The 27,006-nt window shown below is 42.4% G+C and overlaps 1 protein-coding gene across 1 annotated transcript in view; it reads left to right on the forward strand.

Moving 5' to 3' along the window:
* prex2 (phosphatidylinositol-3,4,5-trisphosphate-dependent Rac exchange factor 2) overlaps positions 1 to 27,006 on the forward strand; it is a 182,454-nt gene that overhangs the window by 148,178 nt on the left and 7,270 nt on the right. The window contains exons 36-39 of the mRNA XM_051687368.1: positions 3,430 to 3,496; positions 4,605 to 4,795; positions 18,052 to 18,154; positions 25,741 to 25,808. Of these exons, the coding sequence (XP_051543328.1) occupies positions 3,430 to 3,496; positions 4,605 to 4,795; positions 18,052 to 18,154; positions 25,741 to 25,808 (429 nt within the window). The remainder of the gene's footprint in view (positions 1 to 3,429; positions 3,497 to 4,604; positions 4,796 to 18,051; positions 18,155 to 25,740; positions 25,809 to 27,006) is intronic.

The following is a 27,006-nucleotide window of genomic DNA, read 5'->3' on the forward strand; positions in this document are numbered from 1 at the left end:
GTAAACATCCCCGCTTTGCTTCGGTCAGGCCGCACGGATGACAGCCTGAATTTCGTATATCATTTGTTTCTTTTTGCTTTCAGAACCACATGTGAAACACCACTATTAATCCTTGAAATTTCCAACCCAGCATACATGTAATTTTGAGTGTGACCATGGTTAAAGGAGGGTGTCCTTTAACCATGGTCACACTCAAAATTACATTAAATGATTAAAAGAGAAAACATAAACTCACATCGTGGGGTTAAAAAATCAGAGTCTATTCAAAATATAAATTAAACCTGGAAATAAAGTTTTAGGATTTTGCAGGTGCGATTCACCAAAAAGGGCTAAATAGTTGATCGGCTTGTGATACGTGAATGTGTCGTGGGAATTGCTATGTGGTTGCTAAAGTGTTATTTTTTGTTTTTTGTTTGTGGCATGCAGTTGCTAGGATGTAGTGTGTGGTTGCCAGGGTGTTGCTATGCAGTTGCTAAGGTGTTCTGAGTGTTTTTAGGGTTGCGGGCAGTTGCCAGGACGTTGCTATGTTGTTGCTAAAGTGTTCAGAGTGTTTTTTATTAGTGCTGTGCATTTATTAGGATGTTGTGGGCAGGTGACAGGGCGTTGCTACATGGTTGCTAAGGCATTCTGAGTTTTTTTAGCGCTATGCAGTTGCTAAGGTGTTCTGAGTGTTTTTAGGGTTGCGGGCAGTTGCCAGGACATTGCTATGTTGTTGCTAAAGTGTTCAGAGTGTTTTTTTTCAGTGCTGTGCATTTATTAGGATGTTGTGGGCAGGTGCCAGGGCGTTGCTATATGGTTGCTAAGACATTCTGAGTTTTTAGCGCTATGCAGATGCTAGGGTTGCAAGGATGTTGTGCACAGTTGCATGGGCGTGCAGAGTTGCAGAGTGCTTTTTTAGTGCTGGCGTCGGCACAGCCATTGACCAGGAAAATAAAAAATGGCACTCCATGTCAAAAAGGTTGCCGCCCTTGCTCTAATTTGTTCATTTGTTCATTTTTCTTTCTTTCTTTCTTTCTATCTTTCTTTCTTTCTTTATTTTGTAAATTATTCATCTGTTCATTCATCTTTTGTTTGTTTGTTCGTTTTCCCATTCGTTCTTCTGTCTTTCTTTCATTCATCTTTTATTCTTTCATTTTATCGTTTGCTTGTCTTTTTTCATTCATTTATTCAAATATTAGTTCGTTTACTCATCTTTAATTCTCTTTCTTTTTGCTTGTCGTTCGTTTCTTTCTTTCTTTCTTTCTTTCTTTCTTTCTTTCTTTCTTTCTCACTCACTCACTCACTAAGTTCCTAACTAAAGTTTCATGGTACTACCATGTTTTCTTTGGACATTCACCATGTTTTTACCAATATACCAGATGCTCCTATTAGTACACTGTATGTTTTTTAGCAGAGCAGGTGTGAGCTGTTTTTTCTGCCATGAAACTAAACAGCGGATGGGCGAGATAAATCTAGTGATATAAATCTTCAGCTCTATCTGGTGCCGCCTGAGCCAGCCATGCAAGGCTGTTTGGTTTTTTGATGCATGAAAGCTCATTATGGCCGTCTGCTGCGTGGTACATTGTGTAGCACAGTGAGCTATTGTTTTAAATCAGTAGACTTTTTAGTCACAGTTTCAAAATGAGGGGCACACTACATAACACTGTATCTACTGTAGTTGAAGGGTTAACTGGTGCCACTGGTTGAAAACAACTATTGTAAATGAATCAAATCCAGTTTGAACAGGTCTGTTCTTTGAATGGTATTGTAATGTTTATGAAACAAAGACACCATAATGGCCTCTTAATAGTCAGTTTAGCCCATGAGAAAAGAATATTCTCAAATTTGATTAATTGAAATTATTAATTTTGAAATTATGCTTAAGAATTTTGCTCTTGCTTATCAAATTTTTGAGAAAGATACTAAAGTTTTTGAGTTGATATGATATGATAATGATATCAATACTGTCCACAGTCATTTTATAGGTCTATATTCTTACTATTTATTAGTCAACAATTGTCTCATTTGCTTTTAATTGTATTTCTTCTAAATAATTTTTGGAGACATTTAATTGAAAACTTAAACGTTAAAGTTGCTACTTAAACGAAACTTGACTTTCATTAAGTTAACGCCATTAACTATGATAGAGAAACCTCTGAGCAGTAAAATGTTCTTCAGAAGGCTTACATTCATCTCTTTTCTATAAAGTGTACTACATTTTTTCTTTGAACTGACTTGTAATCTTTGGTTCTGTTGGTTATATATTCCTGATTTCTGCATACAGAAACCACAACTCTTATTAAAAAACAAAAAACAAACAAAAAAAAACTCTGTTGTCTTTTTCCAATTAGCCTGTTACATAATAATCAAACTACAGTCTCACTTCAGGTGATTTCAGAGCACAAATATGAGCACAAATCCTGTTCTGTAATGTACATTGCAAGGACATCTTCAGGATAATTTTCTAAGCATTTAGAGCTGATTAGAGCTGGTTTACCCTTTGATATACTTCAGGACATTTATTGATGTTGAGTGCTGCTTAATAAAATGAAGATGAAAATCCTTTTGTAAATCAGTGGAGTTAGTGTTTAAAGCTCTTATACTACCTTAAGCTGATGACCTCTGGGTGTTTGTGATGTGCCTTGATTAGTTTGCAGGATGAGTTCAATCTTATGAACGCACCTCAAGACACTGGGTTCTTTAGGTCTGTGAATGTTTGTGTGTTTCATTGTCAGACAGTGTCCCAGTTGTTTCCCTGTTTGGGCAAGAGAGAGAAGGAAAGAGTTTGAGAAAAAGTTTGCAATCATAAGCATCATTTTATTTTATTAGTAGTCTCTAATGGCACACAAATCTACCTCTGTTAAACATTTCCATATCATCTGCTCCAGTCAGCAATTAATAACTTAATGAACAGTAATATTAATGTTGCATCAGATGAGAATATTATCATAATAAATATGTGCTGACTGGGATGGTGGGTGGATTAAATTACCTGACAATAAACGTGCTGCCTCTGTGCTGACACCACAGAACGTGCTGCCTAGATTTCTGTGCCTCTATAAAAGGGTTTGCACTTAAAGCATGATATAACAGACAAGATTTCACAATAGAGGAAATGTTCTCATTAACAGCAAAACTAACAGCTTGTGAGGAAGATGTTTATAGCCTGTAGATAGATAGATAGACAGACAGACAGACAGACAGACAGACAGACAGACAGACAGATTGATTGATTGACATCTGGAATTAATCCCAACGTAGATGTGTATTGTTTGTTCTCAGCTGCTTTGTTTGCAGACTAAAGAATACGTACAGGCAGCTTTCTTTTTATGTAAGAGATGAAATAGATCCTAAATGAAATGTTGCTACACATCGTGCGCTGCTTGTGTATGTTCATTTGTCTTTGTTCAGTAGTGCTTACACTAACATGCCTATGTTAACCCTCCACAGAGCCTTTTATCTGGATAAATCAAACCTTTCCCCCAGCTCCGCTCCCAAAGCAGCCTTCATAGACAAGGTATGTGCCATCACTCACGCAGCTATCTGCAGGGACTCAGGGGAAATCTTGTTTATGACTATGTAGTAAACCTAGATATTTATTATATGCATTTATTTTCATTTGTTGGTTATCTGGAATAAAAACAGAAGCAGGGAGTAGAGTGGTTTTCAACTTGTGGGATCATGAGACCCAAAAATGCATGAAATAACATACTTTTTGCTTACGTCACAAAGCCATTAAAATATTATTTGATGCTCAGTCACATACTTGAAATTGACCATGTATTTATATTTGAAACATTAGCTGAACTTTAGTTTCCTAATGGAATATTCCAAGTTCAATATAAGTTAAGCTCAATCAAAAGCACTTGTGGAATAATGTTGATTACCACAAAAAATAAGCAGAGAAAAATAAAAAGCAAAAATCACTGTTACAGTAAAGTACGTACAAGTGGAACATTCATAAACGTTAAAATACAGTATTTCAAAATTGTAGTTACAAACCTAAACAATATGTGTGTTAACATGATTTTAGTGTGAAGCAAAAATGCTGTTATAGTGTTAACAAAGCTGTAATATTGGAAATAACTTGACACAGATAAATGTTAGTAAGCAGTTCTATCACACTAAAATCATGTTAAAAATTAGAGTTTCACATCATGTGTCTATACCTTTGAAACAGTGTGTATTTTAACATTTATGGACTGGCCCCATTCATTTCCATTGTAAGTGCCTTACTGTTTTTTTGTTGTTTTTTTGGTAATCAACATTATGCCACAAATGCTTTCGATTGCAATTAACTTGTAATAGACCCGGGGAATTCCTTTAACTTTAGCTTTGGTTTAATTTAACCAAATGTTGTTTATATAGCATATTTTCATGAATTCACATAAAACTAGTTTAACATAAAACAATAAATGGCTAACCCTCTCCAGTACTGCAGCACACCCCCTCTCACTTTCACTGTTGTTTAAGCATTTCCAACATTGTCAGTTTTCCTATGCAGTTCAAAGTAATAATACATTTCAGTGTTTGATTTTAAGGACATTTTTGATCACTTTTGTATGATTATGAAACAGTTATGGTACTGTGTTGAGTCAGTCCTATCCATCTCTCTCTCTTTGTAGCTGATGCGTCCTTTGAATGCGATGGATGAGTTGTACAGACTGATGGAGAGTTTTATCTTGTGTCGACGAACAGCTGCATGCCAGTTCACAGCCTGTGGAGCGTCTGGAGTCGGGCTGCTCACCGTGGCGTCGGAGCTTTGCAGTCGTCTGGGAGCGTGCCACATCGTCATGTGTAACAGCGGAGTACACCGGTCAGCTTGAGTTAAACACACATACAGTACACATAAACTCCCTCTGTCCCTTCTTTCAGACAGTCATCAGGCAGCCACCAGGGACTCTCGCTAAGTGGAGCAATTCTGTTTATTCCTCTTCTGTTTTTTTGTTTTTTTCTTCTGTGTCTGTTGCTCAGAGCAATTTACTTCCTGTCACTTATATCTTTTATCCTGTTTTCTTCTCTGCAGCCTCAATCTTCTCTCCGTTCTGCTGTAATTTTGTCTGGTTGTTTTGTCATAAATTATTTTATTTCTTCTTACTTTTCTACTCTGTCACTCTCTACTCCTCACACCATCTAATATTCAATTTCCCCTTTTGTAGGAATATGTAATGAACCTCATTACATGCTCGTATAACATTCCATAAATACACCTTTCTCTGCATTAATCATTTATCTAATGAAATTATGAATATGCAGCATATGAGCCCTACATTTAGAAGATCTGATTAAATCTATCTTTAGAGATGGTCAGACAGCTCTATTTCTCTAAGGGTTCATTTGTAATTCTTAACTGAAGAGGCATATTTCATTCAACTCAGAGTCTTCTTTGTTATCACCCACATTCATTTGTTTCACAAAAATCAATAGTCTCTATCTCAAGGAGTTCATACAGTGACTGTAAAAAGTGTTCATTTAGCTTGGAATTTCTCACATAAAACTAAATTAAAAGTTAAAGCAATATTAAAATATAATATAATTTATTATAAATTGATATGAAAGAAAAAGATTTTAAACAGAATTTATTTCAAAATAGTGACCCCGTTTACACTTGGTATTAAGATGCGTCTTGGGTAATCTGATCACATTTTTACAAAAAAGTTTTTGAAATTGATGACTTGGACCAAATAATAAAGAAAAGCAGCCAATAAGTGCCCAACATAGATGGGAACTCCTTCAATACTGTTTAAAAAGCATCCCAGGGTGATACCTCAAGAAGCTGGTTGAGAAAATGTCAAGAGTACATGTCTGCAAATTCTAGGCAAAGGGTGACTGCTTGGAAGATGCTAAAGTATAACACAGTTTTGATTTATTTTGGATTTTGTTTAGTCACAACATAATTCCCATAGTTCCATTTATGTTATTCCATAGTTTTGATGACTTTACTATTATTCTAAAATATGAAGATAAAAATTATATTAAAGAATAAGTGTTTCAAAACTTTTGACCAGTAGTGTATATATATATATATATATATATATACACAGTTGAAGTCAGAAGTTTGTATACACCTTAGCCAAATACATTTAAATTCAGTTTTTCACAATTTCTGACATTTAATCATAGAAAACATTCCCTGTCTTATGTCAGTTAGGATCACTACTTTATTTTAAGAATGTGAAATGTCAGAATAATAGTAGAGAGAATTATTTATTTCAGCTTTTATTTGTTTCATCACATTCCCAGTGGGTCAGAAGTTTACGTACACTTCGTTATTATTTGGTAGTTTTGCCTTTAAATTGTTTAACTTGGGTCAAACATTTTGGGTAGCCTTCCACAAGCTTCTCACAATAATTTGCTGGAATTTTGGCCCATTCCTCCAGACAGAACTGGTGTAATTGTGTCATGTTTGTAGGCCTCCTTGCTCGCACATGCTTTTTCAGTTCTGCCCACACATTTTCTATCAGATTGAGGTCAGGGCTTTGTGATGGCCACTCCATTACCTTGACTTTGTTGTCCTTAAGCCGTTTTGCCACAACTTTAGCAGTATGCTTGGGGTCATTGTCCATTTGGAAGACCCATTTGCGACTGAGCTTTAACTTCATGGCTGATGTCTTGAGATGTTGCTTAAATATATCCACATAATTTTCCTTCCTCATGATGCCATCTATTTTGTTAAGTGCACCAGTCCCTCCTGCAGCAAAGCACCCCCACAACATGATGCTGCCACCCCCATGCTTCCCTGTTGGGATAATGTTCTTCGGCTTGCAATCCTCACCCTTTTTACTCCAAACATAACAATGGTCATTATGGACAAAAAGTTCAATTTTTATTTAATCAGACCAGAGGAAATTTCTCCAAAAAGTAATATATTTGTCCCCTTGTGCACTTGCAAACTGTAGTCTGGCTTTTTTATGGTGGTTTTAGAGCATTGGCTTCTTCCTTGCTGAGCAGCCTTTCAGGTTATGTCGATATAGAACTTGTTTTACTGTGGATATAGATACTTGTCTACCTGTTTCCACCAGCATCTTCACAAGGTCCTTTGCTGTTGTTCTGGGATTGATTTGCACTTTTCACACCAAACTACGTTCATCTCTAGGAGACAAAATGCGTCTCCTTCCTGAGAGGTATGATGGCTGTGTGGTCCCATGGTGTTTATACTGCATACTATTGTTTGTACAGATGAACGTTGTACCTTCAGGCATTTCAGGTGTACCTTCAGGCATTTTGAACTTGCTCCCAATGATGAACCAGTCTTGGCTATTTCTTTTGATTTTCTCTTGATGTCAAACAAAGAGACACTGAGTTTTAAAGTAGGCCTTAAAATTCAGTACAAGGCTTGACATAATTTTCTGGAATTTTCCAAGCTACTTAAAGGCACAGTTAACTTAGTGTATGTAAACTTCTGACCCATTGGAATTGTGATAATTGAGAGAGTAAGGTCCAGGTATAATGGGTGGGATCTGGTGACCTCGATGTGCTCCCCTCCTGGATCCGGGGTGCAAGGACTGTGGCTTACTTGGAGTGACTCGGCTTCCCTGGGGCCGTGGCATACAAGGTGAATGGTGGCCCGGGATCCTAGCCCATCAGCTGTGGCACATGCACATGCGGGGGTCCACTTACATGAGGAGATAGAAGCCGGCTCACTGAGGAGAGCCACGCTCTATGTTTCAATGGCAGCCGTGATATATTCTCATCAGGTGTGCCTCATAATCCGCTGCCTAAACGAGGCTTATTAAATTGCACCTCTACTCTCTCCTGCCTACTCCTGTTGTCAGCCTAGATTCAAGACGGCCCTCAGAGGCAAGGCAACAATAACGAGAGGGAGAGGCAGGTCATTCAGCCACACTACAGTATACATAACAGATATTTATGTATATCCCACAAGACAGAATAATGACAATTTACAAAAATCATCCTGTTCAAAAGTTTACATCCTCTTGGTTCTTATTTTAGTGTGTTACCTTCTTGAGCATTAATGAATGTTTGCACCTTTTGTAGTAGTTGTGTATGAGTCCCTCGGAAGTGTCAAAAGGTGGATCTCAGCATTGTACAGTATAGCTGCAATTAAAAAGACTCAACTGTACAGAAGATTCTGTAAAATCAAAGTGTGTAGTTCCTGGAAGATTTTTCTTAAGAGCAATTGGCAGCTTCACTGCTCAGGAAAAAGTAGGGACACATCAGGGCAGTACAAAACAAAAAACAAAATGCTGTTTTTATGATCCCTCTTATTTAAAAAAATAAATAAATCTTGTATATGTTAACATTAGTTAATGATACCTAATGCATTAACTAATGTTAACATATAGAACCTTATTGTAACTTATTCAATCTCCATTATACATTACAGTACACACATACACACATGCTGCTCTTTGAGTGGCTCTTTGTTGCAGTGTATTGGATAAACCAGCATTACAAATTTGTGGTATTGTTGTGAGCATATGTGTGTTGGTTTGTGTATTACTAACACACATTTGTGCACCAGACAGGCCACATCAGGTACTCAGACCTGCCACGGACACGCTGAATTGTGTCCTGTTAACCGCTCTATTTATGCCTTAAACAAACACTCTTTCTTCTTTATTTAACCTGTTTGCTCATAACAAACAGATAGTTCTGCATAATCCAGTTTAACACATGTTTTATGGCACATTTTCTTATTTATATTTTGTTTCTCACTAAAAAGATATATATATATATATATATATATATATATATATATATATATATATATATATATATATATATATATAAAGGTATGCTGTATTTGTCTCACTACAAAGACAAAAAAGTGTTCAAATACAAGTTTATTCAAATGTGTTTCAGATTTAAATTTCTAAAAGAAATATATGATAGCCCTGTGCAGGATTTAAGTGGAATTAATAAAAGTACTCTGGTTCAAATGCAGATAACCTGCTGGGCTTATAACTGCCTGTGTTTGCATGATATGCAGAGCAACAGCCAAAATATACCAGTTCCTACTTTTAATGAAATTAAATAATTGCAGAGAGTCACAGGCTTTAGAGAGCTCACCTGCCAAATGTGGGTAGAGATAAGTAAAACTGATGATTGTTGTATGGCAAACTTTCTTCAGCCACAGTACTGCAATGTCCAGTGTTATTCTAGACTAGTCCCTCACTAGCAATGTTATTCTAGACTAGTCCATCACAAAGAAAGAGTTCACAGTAAGAACACATTTTAAAGAGGTCATAAACTGTAATGTTAAACTGTATAAAAGAAGTAATCTGACAACTAAAAGAGTATATTCTAAAAAGAGTATATTTTCTTTCTAAAAGAGCGGCACACACAGAACATCTTTTTAAAGATGCCTTTCCATTTGTGTGTTATTCCTGGTTGCGGTCGTTATCTCTCCGCTTCTGACGGCCACGATCGCTGTCTTACGTGTCTGGGCGCTGCCCACGCGGAGACATCATTCGTGGATTTCAAGAACATGACCATGGCAACGTTGCGGTCGTGGCTTGCATTCGTAAGAAAGCAAGCCACCCCAGTGGCTCCCCGCATCAGTCATTCTGCCTACGGGTATGAAGCCGTGCCGGTTAGCACTGAGGGATTTGGGGACCTCAATGGGACCGCCTCCGCCGGGTATCCCCCCCATGGACCTCCCATTCCCCAGCAGGCTCGCTTGCCCCGGTCGGGTGCTCGGACGAGATCGCCGGCTCGTCTCAGGGCAAGTTCGACCTCTTGTTCGGAGCCCGGGAAGAAGGCGAGTTATCGAGCGCAGCATCAGAGAGTGGGCTCGTCCAGTCAGACGCAGAGGCTTCGACTGGGCTTCCTCCTTCAGGAATGGTCACCCAGTCCCAGGCCGACATGGAAATGACGGACATGCTTTCCTGGGCGGCCGCGAGTGTCGGGCTAGAGTGGAACCCTCCACACTCCCCTGAACCCTCGTGGCTCAACAATTGGTTCCTGGGCTCGGGGCGCCGCCCACGGCAACGCCCTGCCCCCGTTCCTTATTTCCTGGAAGTGCATGAGGAGCTGACAAGATCATGGGAGGCAACTTTTACTGCCCGGTCCCGGTCTTTTCAGCTCCCCCGCTCTTCCTACCCTTGATGGTGGAGCGTCCAGGGGGTATTCAGTGATCCCCCAGGTGGATAAGGCGCAAAACTCCCGTCCAGGGCCTGTAGGTTTACGTCGTCCCTGACGGCTAAGGCCTACGGTGCCGCTGGACAAGCTGCCTCCGCCCTGCATGCCATGGCTCTCTTGCAAGTACACCAAGCCAAGGCGCTAAAAGAAATGCACGAGGGTAGTTCTGACCCGGAATTGATGCAGGAACTGCGTTCGGCAACCAACCTCGCTCTCCAGGCGACGAAGGTCACGGCGCGGTCTCTCGGGCAGGCGATGTCCACCCTGGTGGTCCAGGAGCAGCACTTTTGGCTCAACTTGGTTGAGATGCGAGAGGCTGAGAAGACACGGTTCCTTGAAGCCCCCATCTTTCAGTTTGGCCTATTCGGCGACACCGTCGAGGACTTTGCCCAGCAGTTCTCGATGGTGAAGCATCAGATGGAGGCCATACAACACATCCTGCCCTGGTTCGGCTCAAGACCCCGCACCCCGTCTGCTCGTCGCCAAGTGAGTCCTCCTGCAACAACAACACCGGCTCCGCCACAGCCCGCCCCTATGGCCCAGCCCCAGCATGGAGCCCAGCGCAGGAAGCAGACGCCACCCGTCTCACGGCCAGCCGCCAAGAACCCGAGGAAGGCTTCAAAGCGCCCCTGAGACAGGAGACCCAGGGGCAAGGAGACCTGCTTCTCTGGAGCTGGTGAGCAGACCACTCCATCCCCCAGTGGAGGGCCGGGAGGAGAATCTTTTGTTTCATTTTCATTTAATTTCGCCGCATGTCCAAGAGGCTGCGGTACCCAAAAATTCAACAAAAGAGCGGTTTTCTTGTTCCCTGGGTCACATGTCTGGTGCGCACGGCGGTCATCATGACTACTGTCCACCTTCCCATCTTTGCAGGTATGGCGCTCCAGCTACCTTGCGTGCGGAGATCACTATCCTTCTGCGCAAGGGCGCGTTAGAGCCTGTCCCTCCAGCCAAGATGAAGAAAGGGTTCTACAGCCCTTACTTCATCGTAGCGAAGAATGGGTTGCAACCAATCCTGGACCTGAGAGTACTGAACCAGGCTTTGCTCAGACTCCCGTTCAAGATGCTGACGCAAAAACGCATTCTAGCGGGCGTCAAGCATCAAGATTGGTTTGTGGCGGTAGACCTGAAGGACGCGTACTTCCACGTCTCGGTCTTACCTCGACACAGACCCTTCCTGCGGTTTGCCTTCGAAGGCAAGGCATACCAGTACAAGGTCCTCCCCTTCGGCCTGTCCTTTTCCCCTTGCGTCTTCACGAAGGTTGCAGAGGCAGCCCTTGCCCTCCTAAGGGAAGTGGGCGTCCGCATCCTCAACTATCTCACTGACTGGCTAATGCTAGCTCACTCTTGAGAGTTGCTGTGTGTACACAGGGACCTTGTGCTCCAGCACCTCAGCCGACTGGGGCTTCGGGTCGACTTGGAAAAGAGCAAGCTCTCCCCGGTTCAGAGCATCTCTTTTCTCGGTTTGGAGTTGGACTCAGTCTCGATGACAGCGCGCCTCACGAACGAGCGCGCACAGTCGGTGTTGAACTGTCTGAAGGCGTTCAGACGGAGAACAGCGGTTCCACTGAAACTTATTCAGAGTCTCCTGGGGCATATTGCATCCTCAGCGGTGGCCACACCACTCGGGTTGATGCATATGAGACTGCTTCAGCACTGGCTTCAGACTCGAGTCCCGAGATTGGCATGGCACCGCGGGACACATCGTGTGACCATCACGCCGATCTGTCGCTGCCTCTTCAGCCCTTGGACCGACCTTGCATTTCTACGGGCAGAGGTTCCCCTAGAGCAGGTCTCCAGGCACGTTGTGGTTACAACAGACACCTCCAAGACGGGCTGGGGTGCCGTATGCAATGGGAACACAGCCGCTGGCTCCTGGACTGCGTTGGCACATCAACTGCCTTGAGTTGTTGGCAGTACTGCTCGCCCTGCGGAGGTTTTGACCGTTGATCCAGGGCAAGCATGTGTTGGTCCGGACGGACAACACAGCGACGGTAGCGTACATCAACCGCCAAGGCGGTCTATGCTCCCATTGCATGTCACAACTTGCCCGCCGTCTCCTCCTCTGGAGTCAGAAATGCCTCAAGTCGCTACAAGCCACTCACATCCCGGGCGACCTCAACACAGCAGCGGATGCTCTGTCATGTCAGGTTACCCTCAGGGGAGAGTGGAGACTCCACCCTCAGGTGGTCCAGCTGATTTGGAGTCGATTCGGTCGAGCACAGGTAAACTTGTTTGCTTCCCGGTAATCCTCCCACTGCCCGCTTTGGTACGCCCTGACTGAGGCACCCCTCGGTGTAGATGCACTGGCACATAGTTGGCCCCCTGGACTACGCAAATATGCATTTCGCCCAGTGAGCCTACTTGCACAGACCCTCTGCAAGGTCAGGGAGGATGAGGAGCAGATAATTTTAGTAGCACCCTACTGGCCCACCCAGGCCCCTGGACGGGACACGGAAGCCCTAAGTGGCCTACCACCCATGGTGGTAGACACGATCACTCAGGCTAGGGCTCCCTCTATGTCTTGCCTGTATGCCTTGAAGTGGCGTCTGTTTGCTAAGTGGTGTTCTTCCCGACGCGAAGACCCCCAGAGATGCGCAGTCGGATCAGCGCTTTCCTTCCTGCAAGAGAGGCTGGAGGGGCGGCTGTCCCCCTCCACCCTGAAGGTGTATGTAACCGCTATTTCGGCTCATCTTGATGCAGTAGATGGTAAGTATTTGGGGAAGCATGACTTGATCATCAGGTTCCTGAGAGGCGCTAGGAGGTTGAATCCCTCCAGACCACGCCTCTTCCCCTCGTGGGACCTCTCTGTAGTCCTTTGGGGTCTACAGGGTGCTCCCTTTGAGCCCTTGGAGTCAGTTGATCTTAAGGCACTCTCTTTGAAGACTGCCCTCCTGACTGCGCTCACTTCCATCAAAAGGGTAGGGGACCTGCAGGTGTTCTCTGTCAGTGAATCATGCCTGGAGTTCGGTACTGGTTACTCTCACGTGATCCTGAGACCCCGACCGGGCTATGTGCCCAAGGTTCCCACGACCCCTTTTAGGGATCAGGTGGTGAACCTGCAAGCGCTGCCCCAGGAGGAGGCAGACCCAGCCTTGGCATTGCTGTGTCTGGTGCGAGCTTTATTCATCTATTTGGATCGCACGCAGAGCCTTAGAAGCTCTGAGCAGCTCTTTGTTTGCTTTGGTGGACAGCGGAAAGGAAGCGCTGTCTCCAAACAGAGGATTGCCCACTGGCTCATTGACGCCATCGTGATGGCATATCAGGCTCAGGACGTGCCACCCCCTGCGGGGTTACAATCCCACTCCACCAGGAGTGTGGCGGCCTCCTGGGCCCTGGCCAGTGGTGCCTCTTTGGCAGACATCTGCTGGGCAACACCCAACACCCGTGTATTGGCAGGCACGAGCAGGTAAGTTCCGGGACAAACTGGCCGGGTGTACCGCTTGCGCATAGCGCCTTTCCCCTTCCTTGAGGTGAAGACATGCGCTCTTGACTCCCAGTCGTGTTCACAGACTGTGATCCCTGGATGACTTTCCTCCCTAGCCCTCTGGCAATTGAGTTTGCGGAGAAACTCGCTGACCGGCCCAGTACATACGCTAATGAGCCCCTGTGCTGAGGTAGGTGCTCCACAAGTGCTGGTTCCCCAAAGGTGACCCCATGTGATATCTTCTGCAAAATCGTTTCCCTGGCGGCAAACTGCGTCTTCTTTGGGCAGAGGCCCCTCTGCCCCCAGTCGCCATGTTCTGTAGAAACTCCTCCCCCTTTGGGTAGGACCTACCTTGGGACCTCTCCACATGACATACTTCCGACAAGACTCGGTAAGACCATGTGACATATTCCACTCAAAATACCCCCCCCCCCTTTTGGGTGGGTTGTGGTCTCCGCGGTGTCTTCCCCTTGGGAGGGACACCCCCCGACACAGACACTTATGGCTTCCAGTCAGTTAAAAAATTCCACTCTTTTTGGGGAGAAAAGAGAGGGAAAAGAGGCCTCGGCTGGGCTAGCCTGTCCCTATAGTTGGGCAGTCGACTTGTTCCTGATGGACCGTTCGACGCTCATAAGAGCGTTGGGGGAGGTTACGTGATGGCCTGGTGCGCTGGCTGTGAGGCTCACAGAAAAATGTCATGCAGGATTTGCATACTGTAAGAGGCTCTTCATGAAGGTTGGAGCTGTGCAAACTATATTACATTTGAACGCAATCCCGCAGGGATGGAAAATAGTAATGAAAAACTAAATTATGGCTGTTTTGGCACACGATATCATGACTAGCATTATAAGTGAAACTAAGGGAAACAAAAATGATGAAAGATATTTGATATAACCCCTTTAAATTCAGTAACGTTCTTAGTGTTTTAAACCATTTGTCTAACTCCAGGGGTATAAATAATCCAATGAAACATTCATGGCTCTCTATAAACCTATAAAGCTCAATAAACTTGTTCAAATACTGTCATCCCCAATGACTCTGGTTACTAAATCTCTCTTTATTCTCATAACAAGTCCAGTATCTGCTTTCTCTCCCATGTGTTGTCCCTCTAGTCCATCAGTCCATCCCCAAAATCACAATAGATAGTTTAAATCAGACTTGCACATCTGCTGGCTATTGGCAAAACTGTCCGTCTGTGAATAATACCACACAAGCACGAACAGAAAGCACAATGCATAGTTCCCTTAAGAATACTAGACATATGGGATGATTCTCTCCCACCCTCACATTTAGTGCATCAGTGAAATAGGAGTGCTCACCCATTTTTCAGAGTGCTTACTTTATAAAGAACCAATAAATGCTTTGATACAGTTCTTGCCACAGGCCACATGGCAGAGTATTAAGCCAGCTTTAATTCTCCATGGCTGATATTACACAGCGGCATGCGGCTCCTGCTGTTGCTTCCACCTCTGCCCTGTAATTGTTTCTCTCTGTAAAGGGGTAGAATTTTGCAGTATACTTACAAGCCAGTGAGACAAAGTATTAAGCAATTAAGTGATCACTTAAAAGAATAGTTTTTCCAAAAATGAAAATTCTGTCATCATTAACTCATCCTTATGTCCTTAAGTCCCAAACCTGTATGGCTTTTTTTGTGTTTTCATTATTTGTACAGTTACTACATAGAAACCTTTAAAAATTATTATTTTGTGATGCTTTCTGCAACACTTTTCATATCGAGGTCAAAGTGGCACTTTAAGAGGTGTGTCGAAGCCTTTAATCTTACGTTTAAATGCTCCCAAAAGCAATTAAGTTACAGTATAAATGCTATGGCTCAGAAAAGAAGGGAGAGCCAAAACAACCGTAAAACGCTGTGAGATCAATATCACAGTGTAGTTTGTTATCGCAAAGAGGTCACATAGTACCCTTGACATTTACTATTGGAATCTGTGTGCGTGTCCATGAGTTTAACACACGGACGTGAATCAAGCCCACACGTTAGTAGGCATTCACCAATGGCATCCTCTCCTTGCTGTCATGACATGTCCTTGAAAGTTTAAAATAACCATGAATGTGCAAGATCAACGGCTTACACAGATTTCCACAGCCACTGTGAGGAATACGCTGATTGGTAGCACTTAAATCGTAATATCATGTTTTTTTATTTCTCAATTATAAATCAACAGAGAGGATCGATCTATGACATGCAAGGAAGCAGTTGAGGGTAAAATACACCTTAGAATCAGGTGTATTTCTACATAGTCAGCAGTTTCCAGAAAGCAAACAGTTAATAAATGAAGAAGGCACCAACTTCAGATGCATTCATTACACAGAAAACACAGAAAGCAAATCCATTACCCATGAAGTTTAAAGTGTTCTCTTGCATATACTTTTGACTCTCAGCATAAAGTCTGGTTCACTTTTCACTTTGCTTACACAGGACTTTACATGACTTGCAAAACTGACCACAGGAATTGTTTTGTTTTTTTTCAGGGGCTGGTTTCACATAAACAATGTAGGAAAAAGGAAGTACTGTCTTACTATTCTATATCTAAATAGGGAGATAAACCAAGACAAAGCCCTTTTCTTGAGCCAAAGGTCAGTTCTGTTCTCACTTCTGAGAAAGTGAATGATTCAATTTACACAGGAGAGTCATAAAAAATCCCTACACCTCTGCCTGTATGTTTCCAGTGAGATGGAAATGTTCTGTTTATGTATCATGGCTATAGACTGCTATATATTGTTTGACTGTAGACAAGCTAATAAATAGCCAAACATCATTTTGACAGTGAACACAACACTGTATAGCTAACCATTTTTAGAAATTAACTTTTTTTAAGGGGTGATATTTGCCTGTTAGAATAGTTTTTCAAGGCATATTTTTACATTAATGAGGGTTTATTTAACGCTTTGAATCAGTTATTTGAAATGGTCACTATATTGTCTAAACTCATAACTAGATAGGCCTAGAATAGGATATAATAAAATATATATCAAATGTTAGTCAACAGATTAAACAGGAATTTGCTACGGGTGCATTTTTTGCCCCTCCATTTAAAAAATCTGGGGCAATTTTTTGTCACTTTCGGTGACATTTTTGTCCCAAGCCCTGGTTAATTTATGACCCTGTAGCCAATGCTTTAGAGCATGCAAGTTGTAAGCCACTTTCTCACAGTTATGTAAAATAAGCACTTCATTGTCAGATATTGACTTTTTCATGTAAAAAATGTCACATTCTTTGTTCATTAGATCATTCCTTATGTTCCCAGTAATCTATAATCAGTCTGGTATCTCTCTATCTTCACTCTCTCTAAAGAAGGACTCTAAATAAGTCATAATTTAGACTGGCCATTTGGATTAGGTCTTATTGACCCAGACAATCCTTATCGACTTTGTCTAGTCATAGCTCATAAACTTCTTTTGGCCTCTTGAATGGGTCAGTATTTTGTTTCTCAAATATCTTATCCTTCTCCTTTTCTACTCTTATCAGCTCTGCTGTCTGTCCGGTGCTCTTTTACAGTGTAAATGCTTGTAGCTCATCTTGGGAGATATTTATTTCACTCTGGGGACCGTTCACTTTCAAAATGATGCAATTGGAGTGTATGACTCTCACACCTGTTTCGCCACGCTGCCCTTTGACTGTCTGTTAAAGTGTTAATGGAATGTGAGTGGCAGACACATGTTCTCTCAGAATGTTCACGCTGGAATGACTGCACATCTGACAGGCCTTTCTGTTTGCAAGGCACAGACAGATGAGACTTCAGCCTGGGCCTCAGAAGCTTGTTAAATGTTGCAGCTTTCCTGATAGAGCCAGATTTAGTCCTCTTCTTAAATGCTAAAATCAGAAATTAGTGGTATTTGTTTAACATCTCTGTTATTTGTTCATAAGTGACAGATTTTGTGCATAATTGATTAAATCGGAAAGGCAACCTTATTTCCTGCAATCTGACTCAAGACAATTTTTTTTAAAGCTGAGCTGTTTTTTACTTAAAATTGTCTTAAAATCATGACATTTAGTGCACATGATGCTGTAAAAAAAGAGACACAATGGACCAACAATTAAAAAGAGCGCTGACGCAAATTTTGGAATGTCCATTTTTGGCAGCTATTATTATCATTATTATTAGTAGTAATAATATTAATAGTAATAATAATAATAATAATAATAATATAAATAATATATTTAATTTATTAAGCTCCTTGCCCACAGTTCAAGTTCTCTTTTCAGTACAATGAAAACATAACAACAGAATTACAACTTAGAAAACAGCCATATAGAGCTAATCTAAAAAAAACAACAACAAAAAAACACTAAAATGTCATATAACATCTTTAAATTATCGTTATGTTGGGGCTTTTCTAAGCAAATATTGATGCAATAATTTTATGCAATTAAATGTGATTAAGTTGATTAATTATTCAGCATAGTATGTAATTATTTTGATTAAACATTTTAATTGATTGCCAGTCTTAATTATAAAATGATGGTAATTTGGAGTAAACGGTGCTTAATGGTGGCCTGTATGTCCTCTAATGTCTTGTAGTTGTACGCTGGGTGTCACGCTGGAACAAGCCATCCTGTTGACCCGAAATCACGGTTTGCCACCACGATGCATCATGCAGGCCACTGACGTCATGAGGAAGCAGGTATGTTCTGTTATTACATCTACTAAACACAGTGCTAACGCTCTGCTGCATTTTATATCTTTGTTTTCCTATACTGGCAAGCAGCATCAACCTGACATCCAAAGGGACATCTAAATAATTAAAGAAACCGGCATTTCTCATCAGTTAAAATGCATAGTCGGAAATGCATTTTACATGGTTTGGTTTTGAAGTACCATCTCCAGCTGACAAAAAAGATGAAAAAAATATCTCTGCTTTGAATGTTTTTATTTTTATTATTATTATTATTATTTTTTTTTTTCTCATTTTGCTCACCCAGTAAGTTTATTGGGTATAACAGTTGCATTTTTTATTTTATTTTATTTTTTAGGCCACCATGCTCATTTTGTGGAGGATTTATTTTATCAAAGGCTTGTTTAATTATTTTGGGAAATGTAACAAGCTTAACTGCCTCGGTTTGAATTCTCTCATTTCGGTTGTTCTGCATGGCTATTAGCATAAGCTATTCTGCCCTGCGGTTAGCTAGTTTGATGTGATGAAGTCGAGATGTGAATACTGTCTTCCCACCTTTCATTTCGAAGTTGAAGATTGTTAGTCTTTTTCTGCCCATTTTTACACTTGAAGTGCCCTTCATGAGGTTATGGTTGAAACTGACAGGGTCTGGTCTTTTTTACATCATTAAGAACCCTGAGACTTGTATAAAGAAGGCCGGGACAGTGGGGCACTTCAGCTCAGGGTGACTGAAGCACATTTCAAGGTGGCCCTGAGCCATGAGAGTAAAACACAGAGAACCGCAATTCCTTGAAAGACAGCTTCATTCAAATTGAGGCCGGCAAGTGAATTGACTGCACTCTTTTCATAAAAGTAACATTGTTTTTAGCTTTCATTTGAAGCAAGCCATACTTTGTGCTTTCATGATATGTATTTACATTTCAGCAGTGCCTATAAAAAAAACATGAAATCGCTTGATGAGCACAGGTTTCTTTCCTGTGTTGATACATTTTCTGTTGAAACAGGAAGTTTGGGTGGGACATATTAAAGGGCATGCCTTTTTTAATAGCGAAGGCTTTATTTAAGTCACAGCCATAGGCTGATTAACCATATGGGCAATTGGGCAAGTGCCCTGGGGCACCAAGACTTCAGGGGCACCAACTTTATTACCAATACAAAATTCCAACACAATAAATTTACATGAGCACTATTTCTTTAAGACTTGAGTCACGCATCTGCGTGGGCGTGACGTGCAACCGTTACAGCATGAAAATGTGATTCTTGGGCAGAGCACCAAAAAGCAATAAGGTAATGGACAAGTGGCAATGGCAAACGAAAATTTAAAAAAGATAAAAAAGAATATATTCAGCCAATTTACAAAAAATTCCTCAAATATATAGTTATCTTTCTCGTGCCACCACCGAGCACGAGCAGCCAGGGGGATCCACTGAAGTCAAGATAGCTAGCAGCACTAACGAAGACACAAATGTTAGCTCTGCTAAACAATCAAGCAGCGACAGTGATGACACCTCTGAGCAGAGAAGCAGCAATGCACCTGATGAGCCTCAGCAACAGCAACCAGAGGAGACAGTCAACCAGACTCGAGCTCCACCCAGGCAGAGGATAATGGAAACGAGCATCAGTACATTGTTCCTGCTGATCCAACTTTATGGGGGCATATTACAGAACAAGTGAGGGAAGAGGCTATACAATGTGGGCCTGCAGCCTATCAGAACTGGGCTGCCAAATATTCAGCATCTGTACGAGATGTGGAATCGGAGGAAGAACACATTCTCTAACAAACGAATGATTACATTTGTGTCTCCAAAACAATGAAATTGTGCCCAGGCAATGGCTACTTTACTCCCCGTCAACTGGTTTAGTTTATTGCTATGCATGCAAACTTTTGTCATCCAAAGTCATGCATTCATTAATGGCTTCTTTGACTGGAAACATTCCGAGAGGATATCCGACCATGAAATGAGTGCTGATCACCAACACTACATGCTTGCTTTATTTAACAGATCCAAACACCTATCTACAGTGGATGCTTCGCTTTGTCGCCAGATAGAGGCGGATCAAAACTATTGGAAGGAGGTCTTGAGGCATGTAGTAGCTGTTGTCAAGTTTTTGGGAGAGAGGGGGCTTCCATTCCGAGGGCATGCGAAATACTGGGATCACCACACAACGGGAATTACCTGGGTTTGCTTGAACTGATTGCCGAATTTAACCCCTTTTTACAAGAATGTATCAAAAGGCATGGACAGAAGGGTAAAATTAAGCCCTCTTACTTGTCCTCTGGAATCTGTGAAGAGTTTATTTCATTAATGGGCGATAAAACTGAGAACATCATAGCATCTGAAATCCAACAGGCCAAATATTTCTCTGTAATTGTAGATTTAACACCAGATCTATCACACGTAGACCAGCTGACATTTATTTTTAGATTCATCTGTGCTGAAGTAGCAGTTGTAGTTGAGAGATTCCTTGGATTTGAGCCCCTCCATAGCCACACAGGTGTAAGTCTCGTAGAATGTGTTCTAAAAATGGTGCGAGACCTATCGTTGGACTTGTCAAATTGCAGTGGACAAAGCTATGATAATGCGAGCAATATGTCCGGTAAATATAACGGACTTCAAGTGCACCTGAAAATGCAAAAGCCTTTAATTCACTACATGCCCTGTGCCGGTCATTCTTTGAATCTTGTTGGTGTCAACAGCATAGATGACTGCTGTGAGGAGGTCACATCCTTTTTTGATCTATTATAATCACTTTATACCTTCTGCAGTGCATCCACTCAATGCTGGAATAGGATATTTCATGACAATGACAGTCACATTAGTTTGACTCTTAATCCCTGTGTAGCAGAAGATGGAGCTGTAGGGCGACTCCTCCAAAGCTCTCCATGAAAACTACAATGCAGTTGTGATGAAAAGGCAGACACAAGACTTGATGCTGCTGCACTCGCTGGTAAGCTGAATAAGATGGAAACAGCACTGATGGCTATATTGTGGGACAGGGTGCTAAGCAGATTTAAGGCAACAAGCGAACATCTGTAAAAAAGCAACATGGACTTAGAAACTGCTGTTGGCTTTTTGCAGTCATTAAACTCTTATGTTGGCACACTTCGAGATCAGTTTGCTGAGGTAGAAGGATCCGCTCACGCTATCAGTGTTACTCAGTCTTATCAATATGATGTTCGGCGTATAAGAAAGAGAAAGAAGTTTGTGGACGAGTCCTCTGATGACAATGAAGTTACATTTACTGATGGGAGTGAGAGATTTAAGGTTGAGGCATAGACAGGCTCAGATCATGCCTATCCAAACCGATTGATGCAAACAGAGAGGTCTATGATCTTTTTGGTGTTCTTTTCTACAAGGAATGTACAGAAAGTGATTTGTGCATAAGATCTGATAAACTCTCCTCCACATATCCAGAAGACCTGGACAAAGCCTTGGCTGATGATCTCATTCAGTTCAGACATTTTAGCAAAGACAAGACCTCACCTGCAGAGCTGCTGCAAATTGTTGATCGTAATGGACTTAAGACAACATTTCTTAATGTTTATGTTGCACTGAGACTATTTCTAACCTTGCCAATCACTAACTGTGAAGGAGAGAGGTCTTTTTCTACTCTAAAAGGAGTGAAAAATAAACTTAGGACATCAATGGCACAGAAACGGCTTTCTGCACTTTCCCTGCTTGCCATTGAATCTGAGCTGGTTAGGGGCTAAGATTTTGAGTATATCTGTGTAGTTCAAAATGAGTTATCAACATTTTTTAGTCTGTTTTCTCAGAAGAGAAAGACTGTAAGTTGTAAGTGCATATATATGCTAAACGTTAGTTTTGGCAACTTTAAGGAGAACACTAGAATGTAATTGGCTTCGAAGCTAACAGTCGCTGCCAGCACTCATGGCCACGGAGGCCGTTCCCCTGTCGCTGCCACCATTCCCAGCCACGGAGGTCGTTCCCCAGTCGCTGCCAGCACTCCTGACCACGGCGGCCGTCAAGTTCCCTAAGACCATTGATGAGCCTGTCCTGTTCTCTGTGATCATCAAGTCTGTCCAGTTCCCTGAGGCTGTGACAAGCCTGTCCTGTTCCCTGTGGTCGTCAATGAGCCTGTCCAGTTCCCTGAAGTCATTGAGTCTGTCCAGTTCCCTGAGGCTGGCGATGAGTCCATCCAATTCTCTGAGACTGTTGACGAGCCTGTCCAGTTCCCCGCAGATGTCGACAAGTCTGTCCAATTCCCTGTGGTCATTGATGAGTCTGTCCAGTTCGCTGAGGCTGTCAAAAAGTCTGTCCAGTTCCACGTGGCTGTCGACAAATCTGTCCATTTTCCCGTGGCTGTCGACAAGTCTGTCCAGTCTCCTATGACTGTTGACGAAACTTTTCAGTCCCCTGTGACCATTGATGAGCCTGTCCAATCCCTTGTGACCGTTGACGATCCTTACCAGTCACCAGCGGTCACCATCCAGTCTGTCCAGCCTCCTGCGGCTGCCAAAGATCAGCTTACACGTTCCACTGTAGATCGCCAGGAGTCAGAGGAGCCCACTGCTCTTTCCACCCACAAGAGGATGAGGAAAAGGAAAGGGGGTCCCCGCATCAGGGTCTACTGCCGTGTTCCAGAAGGGGTCCGAGCCCGCTTCAGTTGCTGCCCAGTTTGATCCCTGTCCAGCGGCTGCTCACATCCAGTCAGACCCCTGTCCAGTGGTTGATAATGTGCAGTCAGTCCAACTCCCTGCAGCTGCCAACAAACAGTCTGCCCAGTCTGTCCAGCCCTCTGGGGCCCTTGCCCAGTCTGTCCAGCCCTTTGGGTCCCTGTCTGGTCTGAACAGTCCTGTGCCACCACTGACCTCTGCCCAGAAGTCGCCACTGACCCCATCTACCCAGTGGTCAAGGACTGTCCGGCACTGAACCCTGCTGTTCAGACCTTGTCTTTGGCTACAGGCTCTTTTGTGGCTTCATCCATGCCTCTGGGCTCTCCTCCGGTTCCACCCTGGCCTTCTTTGTCACCCTGGTCTCCTGGTCTGTCATCTACCCCTTGGCCTGACCCATTCCATTTCCCCGGCCGCCCAACCCTGCCCATGACTAAGCCATCCCCCTGGTTTCCCCCACCCACCTTCCATGGTCTGTCATCTGCCCCTTGGCCTGACCCATTCCATTTCCCTGGCCTCCCGACCCTGCCCCTTACTTGGAGCCATCTCCCTGGGTTCCCCCACCCTCCCTCCCTTAGTTGGTACCTTTTGTTCCCCCGGTCATGCCCTGGTTTGTGCTCCATGTCCGACCCTGGTCTGTACCTCCAGCCCCGCCCTAGTTTGTGTTTTTGTCTGTTATGTTTTGTTTTCTGTTTGATGTTCCACTTTTTGGGATGCCAGGTGGTGTCCCTTTGGGGGGGGGGGGGGGGGGTTAGTTTCATGTGTTCGCACATGGCTTTGTGTTTGTCTGCCATGTGATTCCCTGACTCTGCCTCCTTGTTACCCTCATCACTTTCCCTCGTTTAGTCATTGTCATGTTAATTGTCTTCACCTGTTCCTCATGTGCCCTACCTGTATATATTGTGCTCCTTTTCCTCTTGTGTTTATTGGATTGTTTTTTTCTCATTTTCAGTCGGTGTTTTGTTGCTCTGTCTCTAGTTCAGTTTGTAATTTGTTTTTCAGTTTTAAGTTCTTTGTTGTTTTTTCTCCTTAATTGTTTTCTCCTTGAGATTGTTTTGTTTTCTCTGTTTATATGTATATATATATATATGTGTATATATATATGTATATATGTGTATATATATGTATATATGTGTATATATATGTATATATGTATATATATATGTGTGTATATATATGTATATACATAAATATATATATATATATATATATATATATATATATATATATATATATATATATGCTGTAACAGTGGAGGGTCATTTTGGCCTTCTGCTTAGGGTCATTGTCATGCTGGAAAGTCCAAGAGCATCCCATGCGCAGCTTTTGTGCAGAAGAATGCAAATTGTCTGCCAGTATTTTCTGATAACATGCTGCATTCATCTTGCCATAAGTTTTCACAAGATTCCCCATGCCTTTAGAGCTCACACACCCCCAAAACATCAGTGAGCCACCACCATACTTCACAGTGGGGATGGTATTCTTTTCACTATAGGACTTGTTGACCCCTCTCCATACATAGCGCTTATGGTTGTGACCATAAAGCTCTATTTTGGTCTCGTCACTCCAAATTACAGTGTGCCAGAAGCTGTGAGGTGTGTCAAGGTGTATTTGGGCATATTGCTTTTTTGTGGCATTGGCACAGTAAAGGCTTCTTTCTGGCAACTCAACCATGCAGCTCATTTTTTTTCAAGTATCGTTGTATTGTGCTCCTTGAAACAACCACACCATCTTTTTCCAGAGCAGCCTGTATTTCTCCTGAGGTTTACCTGTGGGTTTTTCTTTGTATCCCAAACAATTCTTCTGGCAGTTGTGGCTGAAATCTTTCTTGGTCGACCTGATCTTGGCTTGGTATCAAGAGATCCCTGAATTTTCCACTTCTTAATAAGTGATTGAACAGCAGTGACTGGCATTTTCAAGGCTTTGGATATATTTTTATATCCTTTTCCATCTTTATAAAGTTCCATTACCTTGTTACGCAGGTGTTTTGACAGTTATTTTCTGCTCCCCATGGCTCAGTATCTAGCCTGCTCAGTGTATCCACGTGAGAGCTAACCATCTCATTGGTTTTATATATATATATATATATATATATAAACATGGAAAGACATTTATACATTTTTAATTGTGGCTTACTTTTTGGCCACTGTAAATTATATACAAATAGAACTGACAACCAAAGCAGATTTAATTTAAAGCAGTCATTTCCATTCTCATTGTACAGAAAGCAATAGAAATCAGATGATCTAAGTTCAATAGATTTTTTGGTACAGTAAGTGTTGAAAAAAATACACATGTTGTATAATATATATTTAAAATATTATATTGCCATCATTTAGGCGGGCTGTGTTTGATGGGCTCAGTCACTGTAATGCATCTTTGTGTGTTTACATTTGGGAATGTATGGGTATGCATGTATTGATGTATGTGTTTGTGCATGAATATGTACATGTGTATGTGTGTATATATGTATGGATATATATACTATATATATATATATATATATATATATATATATATATATATCAAATCAGCTAGTTTTTTGGTGTCTATTACCCTTGTATATGTGTCTCTCACTCTGCATTGTATTTGTTATATATGGTGTATGTGTACCTCCTGTAATTTAATTTCCTGCACATTTCCTGCTATGTACTTCCTTTTGTAAATGTTGCAGAAAATAATAATAATAAAAAATATATATGTAATATATGTAATTTTATATCTTCTTCTTTTGTATAAAAACATAAATTTTTACACTAGGTTGAGAATTATTGTAGTCACTCTATCTGTTACATTTTTTTTAAATTGCACATAAGTTCAATAGCAATAGGCAGCATAGCCTCTGTGAATGATGGCACTTTTCACCTTTGACCGACTTGACACAGAATTTGTTCATGCTTATTTAAAGCATAACTGTTCTGACAGGCCTGCAAGTAACTTTTATAATTATGGCTCTTTTTAGGGAGCAAGAGTGCAGAACTCAGCCAAGAACCTGGGAGTGAGAGACCGCACCCCGTCAACAGTGCCAAGGTAACCAGAGTGGGCTGTACACTTCTTTCCTCAATGACTACACACTCACACAGTTCCCCTCGTATTCACACTGCAGTTTTAAACCCTCCACAAAACATGTATGAAATAATTTTCTATCCAAAGGCCACTGGCAAGAGATTTACAAAATTTTTTTAGGCCAGATTTTTTTATAATGCATGCAAGCTAAACTTTGCTGTAAACCCACGCTGTAAACTTTTGCAATTAATTCAGCCTTAATCACTCAATGTACAGACTCCTTTCAAATATGGTTTTGTAAATACTTTCAGCCTTAGGCAAAGTGACTCTGATGCAGCATTTCTGTAACGTTTGAGGAGAGATGAGGCAAGATAGCAGGATCTAAACACAGCTTATTTGAATGAAAATACAAATAAAAAAATCTAAACATTAGAATTTTGTTCTACACAAAATGCAACCAAACACACAAAGTGCACACTGAACATATATGGTGGCCCCTGGTTGTCGCTGGGGAATCCCTAACATAGCCACCCCTTTAAGGAGTGGCGTCTGACGCTCCTTAAACACAAGTTCATGGAAGCAGCAAGAGACCACAGGGGGCCGCAGGGCGCTGGAGATCGGCGTGGACCAGGAGGCCAGGGAGGAGCAGTGGAGGACCCAGAACTGGTGTGGAACAGGAGGCCAGGAGAGAGCCGGCGGAGAACCCAGAGACCGGCATGGAACAGGAGACCAGGGTGGAGGACCCAGAGACCGGTGTGGTCCAGAAGACCAAGATGGATCCGATGGAGGACCCAGAGACCGGCATGGAGCAGGAGGCCAGGGCAGAACCGGCGGAGGACCCTGAGATGGTGTGGACCAGGAGGCCAGGGCGGAACCAGTGGAGGACCAAGAGAAGAGCGTGGAGCATGGCCTGGCAAGACCAGGTGTGGAGCATGGCCTGGCGAGACCGGCGTGGAGCATGACCTGGTGAGACGGCGTGTGGCTGGCATGGAGGCCTTGGAGGATTCAGCCATGGCATCTCATGGACCATGGCCGGAGTGGAGGCCATGATCGGGGATTCAGAGGTCAGGGCAACTGGAGAATCAAAGGGCTCAGAGGTCAGAGAAAGGCACTAAGGGACTCGGAGAACAAGGCACTAGGGGACTTGGAGAGCAAGGCAATAGGGAGCAAAGTACTGGAAGACTCGAGGGGCAGAGCCATGGGAGACTCGAGAGGCAGAGCC

Source organism: Myxocyprinus asiaticus, chromosome 44, assembly GCF_019703515.2.
Source record: "Myxocyprinus asiaticus isolate MX2 ecotype Aquarium Trade chromosome 44, UBuf_Myxa_2, whole genome shotgun sequence".
NCBI classification, from domain to species: Eukaryota; Metazoa; Chordata; class Actinopteri; order Cypriniformes; family Catostomidae; genus Myxocyprinus; species Myxocyprinus asiaticus.